We start from the raw sequence: 12,319 nt of genomic DNA, 5'->3' as shown, positions 1-12,319 counted from the left end.
ACTGCCTCATAGAGGCAAGATCTACCAAAAAGAGTTGCTGTGTTCATGAGGCCTGGCACTCCTGAGCATACTTTGTTCCTTCTGCTAAAGAGTTAACTCCACTTACCTGGTTTGATTTATTGCTGACCCGCTCCTGTCAGATACCCACTACGTGCCTGAAATGAAATCACAGGGCTACGTGCATTTTCTACAGGTGAAATGAAACCTGGAATATAGCAGAATTTCATAACCTAGACTCCTAAACTTGTGGTCTCCCTGGTTAACATTTAAATACACACATTCTCCATCAGGTCCCCCACCCCACTATTTCACAGGAATGGTAATTATCACTGCCACTCAGCATTTTATTTTAGTGTATTTTTGGTCTTTGTTGGAAGCTGCCCAGAGTGGCTGGGCAAACCCAGCCAGATGGGCAGGGTACAAATAATAAATTTATTATATTATTTTTATTTATTAGGGGTGCATTGATTCCTCACAGAAACATGCAGTATATCTGTGCTGTATTTCCCAGGAGTCTTTATTTCAACCCATTTCAAATAGTCTAGTTTAGCGACATTGTCAGTGGGTTCAGTTTAGCCGCAAAACATCCTAAGTGTAGAATGTCCGTGCTTTCTACATATGTACGTATGGCATATGGTGCAAAAGTCACCCTGGAGAGCCACCACCAATCAGTGCAAACTATACTGAGCTAGACAGACCAATGGTTTGACTCAGTATTCAACAGCTTCCTAGACTGTACACAGATTAAAGACAGGACCACCCATGCTCAAATATTTACAATCTTAAAGGCACGGCACAAAAGGAAAAAGGGATAGGGCAGGAAGAGGGAAATAAACTCAAGGACCAGTCCTTAAGTTACATTGTCCTTACAATGAATTTTTTTCCTTCCAGTAGCACCTTAAAGACCAACTAAGTTAGTTCTTGGTATGAGCTTTCGTGTGCATGCACACTTCTTCAGATACACATCTGTATGTATCTGTGTGTATCTGAAGAAGTGTGCATGCACACGAAAGCTCATACCAAGAACTAACTTAGTTGGTCTTTAAGGTGCTACTGGAAGGAAAAAAAATTTTTGTTTTGACTATGGCAGACCAACACGGCTACCTATCTGTAACTGTCCTTACAATGGGCAGCTTGAATGGAAACAGTTCATAGAATCCTGCAATGCAGGAATCTCAGCTAAAGCATCCATGACAGATGGCCATCCAACCTCTGTTTAAAAACCGCCAAGGAAGGAGAGTCCACCACCTCTTGTGGGAGTCTGCTCTGCTGCTGAACAGCTCTTACTGTCGAAAGTTTTTTCGAATGTTTAGTTGGAATCTCCTTTCTTGTAACGTGAAGCCATTGGTTCGAGAAAACAAGCATGCTTAGGGATGGGAGGAGCCAAAGTCCTCTCTCAGCCCAGCTGTGGAGCAGAACCTGCTTTCTCATCAATTCTTCCATGGAAATTGATTGAAATTGCCAGTCAAAACTGCATCATGCTTAGAGCTAGACTAGATGTGATGGCACCAGATCTGTGAGTTAGGGGTTCCCCTCCCATGTGCCTTTTAAATGGGACTCTCCTCTGCCCCCCAAACACATCCTTTTTACATATGGGCAGCTTCCAACAGAAAATGCAAGAATATACAGAAGCCCAGATTTCCTTTTCAGTCTGGTCAAATTGTGCCTCCCAGTCTCTTGAGGGCCAAGAATAGCAGAAATGATCCCTGCCCTTGCTTTTATTCCCTGTGACTAGAATGAAGAACTCACGGTAGAACTATTGAGGATCCAAGACATGGCCAAGCAACTTGCCAGCAAACTGCTTAAAAGGCAAGGTTACTACAAAAAACGTGATGCCAAAGTGGAAGCGGAAATCACTAAACTTGAGGCAAGAGAGCCATCTTTTTGTTATGTGGCATAAATGTATTGTATGTAAGTCTCCAACTCCCGTTATCCCCAACCAGCATATTCATGGGCTGGGATGATGGCATCTAGTGGGTAACATGTTCCCTTTCTGTGATTTAGTGCTGAGATCAGAGAGGACAGATCTCTGTGCCCGACATAGTATGATGTCAGATAACTGACATCTTGGGTGTGTTTTCTGAGCCAAATTCAGAGGTTTAGTGGGCCCAGTTGGCCTGCAGGGCAGAGATTCTCCCAACTTTAGAGGTTCCAAGTGTAGCCCATAGAGTCTCCACCACACTCGGCACCAGATACTGACCTGTTGAGGACATGGCTTTGGTAGGGTTAAGGGCCCTTCTGCTACGGCATGCCTCAACACCACCCATTCTGTATAAATTACTGCTGCACGTGTGAGGGGGTCAGAAGAAGTGTGCTAAACTTGCAGCCAGGAAGGAATATTGACCTCTGGTCTGTAGCAAAGATGCCTGAGCATCAAGATGATGGGAGACGCCTGGCTGGGCATGGAGGGCAAGCAGTGGTCTGTGGGAAGGTGGCTCAGCTGGAGATGCAGGGGAGGGGTGTTCAGTCCTAGGGAGGGGAGGGGCTGTGTGGGCAGATGTCCTGCTGAGGTTGGGTCACAATGGGATGGATGGATGGATAGATAGACAGATAGAGTGGCTTCCCTACCAGCTCTTTCCTTCATCAAAGCTGGTGCAAAAAATATATAGCCATGACCTCTGGTCATCTAGCAGTTGGAAAGTTTGGCCCAGCAACCCATCTTAATATGTCACTATTGCTTGCCTTGTTAGCATCTGTCTGTCTCAAGAGACAATGGAGTGTGCCTCCAAGGGTGAAGTCAGACTGCTGTGTTTGCAGCACCAAAGTGACCCCCCCCCGGGGCACAGTGTGTATGGAGGTCCTGGGCTTCCCAGACTACAAACCCCACCTCTTGGCTTTACTGATGAGGTCCAAAGGAAAGCAAAGCAGTATATCTGGCACCACCTTGGCTGCAGGAGTTGCCAGAAGGAGGCGTAAAAGGCACCATCCAACCACTTTAGGGACCCAACTCCGGATTTGTGTCGGGTTTACTCCTTATCCTTTTCTTCTTCTCCCAAGGATATCTTGCAAGGCCATGAAAGTTTAGGATAAGAGCTTTCCTTCTCCTAGATGGGCTACCTTCCCCTGCAGAGGAGCTCCATTTGCCCCTCACTTCCCTCTACAGAATGTGCAGAAACTGCCTTCTTAACTGTTGGACCCACTTTTGGTCTCATCTGCTCCATCCGCCACAGCCTGTCTTCACGTCCCTAACTCACCGAGGGTTTGAGACCCATCGGCTTAACTGTGCTGTTTTGAGAATCCCAAACACTTTAGACAAGCCAGCTGTTTAATGCATCAGACCATTTAGGAAGCCCATTGCCTCTTCGTTCATTCCTTGTGTATGGCTATTCATTTTCTCTAAAGAACGAATATCATACCGTAACAAAACTTACAGAGGAAAAGGAAGAACAACTGAAAGTTAATATCCCACTTTCGGAGCAGTTGAGAGTGGAATTGGAGGAACTAAATGCTGAATATACCATCCGGAAGGACTTGTATGACGGTATGCCTTGAGTAGTTTCCATAGGACAACAGCTTTTTCTCCTGCCTGTTTCTAAACTTTGTACATCCCATGACATCACAGAGCAATAATGAGCACAAGGGAGCGGAGGCTTCCTCTTCCCCCAAACCTTCTTAGTATATTGCATTCTGCCAGTGTGGTGTAGTGGTTAAGAGCGGTAGTCACCTAATCTGGGGAACCGGGTTCGCGTCTCCGCTCCTCCACATGCAGCTGCTGGGTGACCTTGGGCCAGTCACACTTCTCTGAAGTCTCTCAGCCCCACTCACCTCACAGAGTGTTTGTTGTGGGGGAGGAAGGGAAAGGAGATTGTTAGCCGCTTTGAGACTCCTGAAGGGGAGTGAAAGGCGGGATATCAAATCCAAAACTCTTCTTCTTCTTCTGCAGATAGGAGTCGGGGGACATAGGTCAGGGATGGAGCCCGTGCTTTCTCAGCTGAAGTGCCTGGCGCCATCCCTGCCCTCTCTAGCTAACCTGGAATGCTGCTGCCAATCTTAGCAGACAGCATTGGACCAGGTGGACTAATACGTTTACCCCCCAATTCAAGGCAGCTTCCTGTGGGGTGATGTTCGGGGGTTTATATTTTATGTACAAGACACAACTACTGCTTTTTAACCCCACTGGGTAATCAGAGCAGCTCGTAACATCAAAACGCAATAGAAGCAACTATAAATGCAGCCGACAACCTTAAAAACACAGCCATTAAGAACGAATCTATTAAAAGAAATCCACCAGCAAGTTAGCCATCAAAAGACTGTTCAGTAGGCCAGGTTTTAAATCTTTTCTTCTGAGGCACAGTTAGAGGTCAGTGAGCTCTCCACTCCCTTGGCTAGATTTGAGATGGATTTGGGTAAAAACAGTTAACTTTCAAAACTTTGCATTAACTTTATGAAGTTCAGGGCCTGGAACACTACAGAGAATGCAGCCAGTCGGGGGAAAGGGTCAGAATGCCAGGCACAGAGCCAAGAGGCCGCTACTTTTGAGGAACTTAAACCATGTGGGTGGAGCACGTTTCTAGCACTCGGTTACCTGTCCATGGTCCTGCAGGCCTTCCATTTGATCCTCTTCTCTTGAATCCTGGATCTGTATTGTCTGCCTCCTTGCCTCCCAATATAATGGACTGTCCTCCTTGTTCCTGATTCCTGCCCTGACAGCTGGCTGGACCCCCTACCTTCCTGACTGCCTATGGGCCCTGCTGTCTCAGAAGAGGAAAATCCATGGGCCAGGCATAAGCAAACTCGGCCCTCCAGATGTTTTGGGAGTACAACTCCCATCATCCCTAGCTAAAAGGACCAGCGGTCAGGGATGATGGGAATTGTAGTCCCCAAACATCTGGAGGGCCGAGTTTGCCTATGCCTGCCACAGGCAGTTGCAGAAAATGTTAGGGACTAGAGCCATTCTCCAGATACAGGAATTAAGATAGAGCAGGCAGGTCTGAACTTGTGTGTAATGAAAAGCTTCTGCACCTCTCTGGTCTCTGTTAGAGAGATCATACTGGGTTATTTGGGACGTGGGTGGCGCTGTGGGTTAAACCACAGAGCCTAGGACTTGCCGATCAAAAGGTTGGTGGTTCGAATCCCCGCAACGGGGTCAGCTCCTGTTGCTCGGTCCCTGCTCCTGCCAACCTAGCAGGACCTAGCACGTCAAAGTGCAAGTAGATAAATAGGTACCGCTCCGGCGGGAAGGTAAACGGCGTTTCCATGTGCTGCTCTGGTTCACCAGAAGCGGCTTAGTCATGCTGGCCACATGACCTGGAAGCTGTATGCCGGCTCCCTCGGCCATTAAAGCGAGATGAGCGCTGCAACCCCAGAGTCGGCCACGACTGGACCTGATGGTCAGGGGTCCCTTTACCTTACTAGGTTATTTGGCTGCTGTTGTGGCTTATATTAGCTTAAGTAAAATGGAGTCTTTCCTCCTCCTGTTTTGTTTCTAGAACTCCAGGAAGAGATGCTCACACTAACTAAGTGCATAGACAAGTCGACAAAGGAGACCGCCAAACTCACCAGGCTAAAGGTAATCACTCTGGTGTGATCTGTGCTTTGGGGGGCATCACATCTCTGGCAGCTCGGCTTCTGTGATGCTTGGTCCCTTATCCAAGCACCCCAGAGGTAAATATGCACACAACTTGAAGCTGCAGACCAGCTGCAGACCTAATCCTAATGTTTAAGCACAGCTAGTATACTACACGAACACATCACATGCTGACCATCATCTCCACGTTATTTTGCTAATGGAGTTAATTAAACTGGTCACTTGGGAACTTTAAGGTGAGAAGGTGAGTTTCATGGAGAAGTGGGCACCGCCCAGCATGCAGCTTATTCAAATAGGTCACGCAAGGAGGCCACACAGTAACGGCCTCTTCCTCAGGCCTGGGTTATGGGATGGATGGCTCCACTGCAGAATGTGGCCGTTAGCTAAGATGAGGAAAACCTTTTGTGGCCCAAAGATAGAAATCCAGAAAGAAAGTAAATTATCAAACCATCAATTCTAGCACACAGGTGGGGGTGGGGGTGGGGGGGAACCTAAATTGTATAATTTGGTATTTGAATCATTTGTATTAGGAATTGTAATGAGGCTATTATTGGTTTATTGTAATTGAAAACTAATAAAAAATATTATTAAAAAAAGACTGCATTCCAACTTCTAGGCAGGGGTTGTGTGTGCGCGTATCAGTGATGGGCAGAATAACAAATTTGACATGAAATTTATACATTGCTAGATTGTAGGGGGGAAACAACCTACAGTAAAGGCGATTTACAAATGATAAAACTGTAAAGCCAGTAAAAAGATTACAACCCTAATTTAAAACATACAAAATATTTATGCAGTTTGTAGGATTTTACCTTTGTATAGTAGGCTTGTTCTATAACCCCTCACACATCCCTTTCTGCCTTCTGTCCAGGCTGGCGAAAAGGGTTATCAGAGTTTAAGGACACATTCCAGCTGGGCACAAACACCCCAAGATGTGAAAGAGGGCCAGTGAGGGGTGTGGCTGGGGAGAATCCCAGGAGCCAATTAGAGAGGCCCAAGGCGTTGCTGGATAAATAACCGAGCAATCCAAACTCCCACCCGTTTGATGGGGTGCAGGTGCCCCCCCTTAGGTGACCTGCATTGGTGGGGAAGTCCTGCTAGCAAAGAGCACCTGACCAAAAGGTGTGCAGGCAGAGAAGCTACCACCAGTGGGAGTTTCAGGAAGGGGCTGGACTGGTGTAGGATCTGATGGATCCTGTGTAGACCCTGCTGCCACCATGTGACAACAGCGGGCAGAATCCAGGCCTCTTCTCGGTGCCAGCATGGGAGCTGTTGCAGCAAAAGGGTGTTTTTCCCTTCTGCCTTGGTTGGCACAAGCACTGGGGTGGTGCTTTTTGAGTTGACACTGGGCAGAATGGAAGCTGTATCAGGGGCGACTGCCCCATGGTGATACATTTGCACATGGAAACAATGGATGTCACAGCTAGAGTAGCACGAGCAGCAGCCCTGAACATAGGAAGAATTAGTGCCCTACTTTGTTTTCCTGCCTCCTCCCCATCCCTTTTATATAGTGTCTATTAGACTGTCAGTGCTAACTAACTAACTAACTAACTAACTAACTAACTAACTAACTATTCTTTCCTCACAGTCTTATGCAAAGAATGTAATAAGGACCAACAGGGAGAAAGCATTGCATCAGCTGCAAAGCTTCACACATTCTCTGAAGTACCTTGAGAGAGACATCTATGAGATTAATAGGAGGCTGTACATTTTGAACGGAGAAAACGACAGATTAAGAGCAGTGAGTATTCCGAGTCTGACTCTGGCACATAAAGCACCACAGCCCACACCCTCAGGAAGTGGAAGTTAACATATCGCAATAGTGTGACACACAAACCAATACAAGGACCAGGAAGAGCTTTGAAAAAGTTGTTTATTGGACTTCGTTATTGCTTTTTGGATATTTTGGTTGTAGCGAGGAATGCATGTATTCTGGGTGCACCAAAATAGGAAGCTGCCAAACTGGGAAAAGATGGCATTGTGCAGTTTGGTCTCTGCAAACCCTAGAAATGGCTGCCCTACTGCAGAAAGCCATTCTTAGGCGTTATTTTACCCTGGTGATCTTGCTCTGCCTGTTTGGCAGCTGCTGGCTGCAGGGAGGGTGTCATGCTCACTGTGGTTGCACATTTGACTGGGTTGTGGATTCCCAGTACAGTGATTGATCCCATTTGCTGCTCTCTCTTGCCTTTGGCCTCACTTTGTAATATATATATATATATTCCCCCTCTTTTTCTCTACCTCTGTACTGTTAGGAGCCTCTGTCGTGCATTTGACACCATGGGCTTCCTGGCCCATGAAAACTTACTTGTCTGCTGTTCAGCTGCTATATGACCATTCACTGCATATGCACACCAAGATTTCAGACCCTGATCTCTCCCAGCCCTTCTTGGAGATGCCAGAGAGTGAACCTTCTGCATACAAACCACAGAACTATCACCCTTCCACACAGAACCTGGGGGGAGCTGCTATGCCTTTCCCCCTGAAATGTGGTCCACAACCCAAATCTCTGCCATCCCTCCATTTTCTTAAAAGTTTGTACATCACCAGCTGCCCCAGCCCAGGCTTCCTTCTTAAATCTCTTGAAGTTTACATAGAATTTGCTGGTGTGGTTCTATCCGAGATAGCTTGGGGAAATTCAGTAATTATGCAAATTTTAAATATTCAGTCCTGGCCGTGGAATTCAGGTTTCCTTGGGGCAGAGTACACAAGGTGCAGATATGTGTGAAAGAGGCATATAGAAGTGAATGGAGAGATGTTATATTCACTGTAAATTTTGTATGTTTTCATCTGAACCTTCTTAGGTCACAGGAAATTTCTAAACAGAACCAGAATTGAAGGGGTAAACGTTGGGTGGTTTAATGAGTGCAAGGGTACTTTCAGGTACTTACAAGGACTCAAATCACAGGGCAGAGTATTAAACTCACAAAAATAAGCAGCACAGTAAAGCGTTAGGAATATAGGTTGTTATACCTTTTTAATCCCCTTCAGCTGTACGCAGCAGCTGACCTGTTTTTACCCCTCGTGCAATGAGCAGACTACACACGGTTAAGTAAGTTTAAAATTATTTACTTACAGATTCCAGGTCTCAATCCTGCATTGTTCCATGCAGCAGCAAGGATAACATAGGCAAAATACTCTTGTGTAGAAAATACAGAATATAGTTCTGTTTTTCTTGCGGGAGATTGTAGTCAAATACAACTAGCAGGCATAGGACTAGTTAGTGCACAAAGTGGTGAAGGACCACTGCTAGTTGTATTTGACTGCAATCTCCCGCAAGAAAAACAAGATGTGACTTAAGAAGTGATAGGCTTGTTGTATATTATTAACAAGGACACGTCAGATGCTGACACTCTGGGAACGTTTTTACCCCGGCAGGGCATTGCCTTTCTCAAAGAAGATATCTCTGAAATCGAAAGTGAGGCAAAACTCTTTCGGTCAGAGAGGCAAGAAACCCAGAAAGCTACAAAGGAGCTTCATGGTGAGTGATGTGTGGCATGAAGTTGATTGTTGCAATACAAAAGCCCCGCATTGGAAGGTTCCTTCCAGACCGCTGCTGTTTTGCAGGTGGGAATCAATCACATACCTGCAGACTCAGGTCGCACAATTAAAGCGGATTTGGCACTCTTGCACAACAAACCTACTTACCCCACCCCAAGAAAAAACCACCGCAAAGCATGGGGTTAACAATTGCTTGAGGTAACATCCCTCTGTACAGACAGATCAGAATGAATTTTCAGTAAACTGGCCATCACACATCTCCAGCGATATGGGCCGTGGCTGGCTTTCCCAAGAAGTTTTTTAGGTCTGTGGCTTTACGGCTGCCTTTCCTCATGGCTGGTCTGCCATGCTGAGCAATCAAAACTGTCTTCTCTGAATTGTGTCTCCGAGCTGGTTCTCAGCCAGAATGTACACACTGCACTGAGTAGCCACAGACCCACGTTTGCACTGCTGCAGTATGAGATTCTGGGGAAGGTCTATAGCCCAGGGGAGCAGAGCAGCTGCTTTTGACTCAGAAGGTCTCTGGCCCATGGCATATGCAGAGAGGACTGGAGAAAGCCTGGAGAACCATTGTCAGTGTAGAGAACACTGGGCCAGACGGACCAGTGCTCTGACTGCAGGGCAGCTTCCTATTCCTGCATTGCAGGAGGTTCACAGAATTGTAGAGTCGGAAAGGACCCCAAGGGTCATCTAGTCCAACCCCCCCACAATGCAGAAATCTAGATGACCCTCAAGGTCCTTTCCAACTCTACGTTTCTATGATTCTAAACTGCATTATCGCTGAAGACCAGGCTTCCTCAACCTCGGCCCTCCAGATGTTTTGAGACTACAATTCCCATCATCCCTGATCACTGGTCCTGCTAGCTAGGGATCATGGTAGTTGTAGGCCAAAATCATCTGGAGGGCTGAGGTTGAGGAAGCTTGGCTGAAGACAATGCATGCCATGGGGGATTCCTTGGGGCTGCCATAGATCAGCATAAAAGGCCAGGTGGAAACAGAGGTGCCAGTCAAGGGGGGAATCAGTGTGTATTCATGCACACACAGACATACAGAGAGGTATGTACGAATGATAAAAATATATCTTAATCTGCTCCCTGGATTGACACCCCATGTACAATACATAGGGCAGTTTTTTGTTTCGTTCTTGCATTTGCAGTGTTCCCATCATTGAGAGAGGAGAGTGCCAGCAACCACAGTGGGATTCCTATTAGTAAGCTACCCAAGTTCAGAGGTGTAGGGCAGGTTGCTTTCTCCACAGAAACATCGCCAGTGTAATTTCCCTTTCCCCTGCAGGAATAAGGGGTCACTTGCACCGGAGTGGGATTTAAACCTGCCCCTGCCACCAACCACTGGGACCAAACCCTCCTCCTAGCTGTGGGTTTTCAGCGGTTAGATTGTGTTCTTAATGCTTTTGTTTATAACAGAAAGATATTTTATTAAGCTAACTGGCACTCTAGAAGCACCAGGTATCCAACGCTTTTGATAAAAGTATTTCATTTGGTCTGAGTTGCTGTCTGGATTTTCTCTTAATATAGATAGTATAAAAATCACTTTTAAATGGAGCATTTTTAAAGTTTGGCTTTTTGGCAGACATTTCCCCAAACGCTCTAAAATGTCTTAATTTATTTTAGGACTTTATGTCAAGAAGTGGATAAGGGACACCAAGCTTCAACAGGTATGATGCAGTATTGGGTTAAGAACAGCTTTTGGGACACGATGCCCTGGGGTTTTCTCCTGTGTCATCCCCCTGGAAAGAGAGAACAGCTTATACAGGGCTAGCTGTCAGGCTGGAAAAAAGAAATATATATTGAGTTGCATAACAAATATGCTTTTGACTACTTCTGCCCTAGCCCCTGGTTGAAATAGCTCATGCGGGTATCCTGCTTTTGAAACGGCAGTCCCACTTGTACTTTTAAAAAAATGATTCAAATACAGTACAGTTGCATCTTACATGCATTTAACTTGCGCAATTTCAACTATTGAAGGCAGGATGGTTGAAATTTCGTGAGAAATCCAAGCAAGGTGGAGAGCTTAAAAGCTCTTTCTGCGCCAGATCCGCTTGAGTTCCCCAGTGCGAAAAGAGCTTTTCACGCTCTCAGCCTTGCTTGCTGGGCAAGGCTTACTTGATGTGTGGGCTCTGGGAGGAGAAGTGATTCTCCCTCTCCCTGAGAGCCAGCGTGGTGTAGTGGTTAAGAGCAGTGGACTCGTAATCTGGTGAACCGGGTTCTATTCCCTGCTCCTCCACATGCAGCTGCTGGGTGACCTTGGGCTAGTCACACTTCTCTGAAGTCTCTCAGCCTCACTCACCTCACAGAGTGTTTGTTGTTGGGGAGGAAGGGAAAGGAGAATGTTAGAGACTCCTTAGGGTAGTAATAAAGCGGGATATCAAATCCAAACTTCTTATTCTCTCCCCTTCACCTGCTAGCCTTAGGAGCAGCTCCAAAGCTTTGGATATACATGATTTTTGTGTATACGCAGAACCTCTGGAATGTCCCACATTAGATGTGATCGTACTATAACAAAACTATACACAGTTATACCTTGGAAGTCAAACAGCTTAGTTCCCGACCGTTGCAAACCTGGAAGTGACTGTTCCGGTTTGCGAACTATTTTTGGAAGCTGAACGTCCATTCGATTTCCAAGGTACAACTGTACACTATTGCTGCCATCTGTGTAAAACCTAAGTTACGGACAGATTTTCAATGGAAACGAGGGTTACACATCCGAATGTGGGTATTCAAGAAAATAAGCTGGGGCAAGCCTAACCAGCCTCTTGAAATAGAAAATTTTAACAGCCCTACTTGAAGGTGAGCCATCTTTCTTTCGCTGCAGTTTTTCTTGAGGTACCAGAAAGACATCATGATTATTCTGGATGAGTATATAAGGAAACACAGGAAAAGGAACGACAAGCTTGACTATGTTTACGACGGGCTGCAGCTAAACTATATGGCAATGGAGTCTCTGTTAGAAAGCAGATCAGACCTGGGTGACGAGGTGAGCGCACTCTGCAGTGGTGGCGCATTGGTTCAGTTCTACACAAAGAGCGGCTGAAACAGCAGAACTTACATTCCGCGAAACAGATTCTTGGCAACAGAAATATACCACGCACAAGGCGGCTGGGGAAGATCTGGAACAATATATTCTGGCAGCACTTACAATTTTCAGTAGCTCAAGACAGGTGCCATTTGTTGTGACGTACAGAAACCCTTTCAGGACGTGGGTGGCGCTGTGGGTTAAACCACAGAGCCTAGGACTTGCTGATCAGGTTGGCGGTTTGAATGCCCGCAGCGGGGT

At 46.2% G+C, this 12,319-nt stretch overlaps 1 protein-coding gene across 5 annotated transcripts in view; it reads left to right on the top strand.

Moving 5' to 3' along the window:
* Nucleotides 1–12,319, top strand: part of LOC128418451 (coiled-coil domain-containing protein 175-like) — a 36,003-nt gene that overhangs the window by 21,892 nt on the left and 1,792 nt on the right. For 4 of the 5 annotated variants that reach the window (XM_053398246.1, XM_053398177.1, XM_053398337.1 and 1 more), the window contains 7 exons: nucleotides 1,736–1,867; nucleotides 3,343–3,481; nucleotides 5,430–5,509; nucleotides 7,116–7,268; nucleotides 8,903–9,005; nucleotides 10,657–10,700; nucleotides 11,858–12,019. In XM_053398246.1, the coding sequence (XP_053254221.1) occupies nucleotides 1,736–1,867; nucleotides 3,343–3,481; nucleotides 5,430–5,509; nucleotides 7,116–7,268; nucleotides 8,903–9,005; nucleotides 10,657–10,700; nucleotides 11,858–12,019 (813 nt within the window). Of the gene's footprint in view, nucleotides 1–1,735; nucleotides 1,868–3,342; nucleotides 3,482–5,429; nucleotides 5,510–7,115; nucleotides 7,269–8,902; nucleotides 9,006–10,656; nucleotides 10,701–11,857; nucleotides 12,020–12,319 lie in introns of those variants that run through there. The other variant, XM_053398422.1, reaches the window with a different exon arrangement.

This window comes from Podarcis raffonei, chromosome 1, assembly GCF_027172205.1.
Source record: "Podarcis raffonei isolate rPodRaf1 chromosome 1, rPodRaf1.pri, whole genome shotgun sequence".
Lineage (NCBI taxonomy): Eukaryota > Metazoa > Chordata > Lepidosauria > Squamata > Lacertidae > Podarcis > Podarcis raffonei.
The sequence above is the reverse complement of the archived record's forward strand: the minus strand, read 5'-3'. Positions and strand labels throughout refer to the sequence as shown.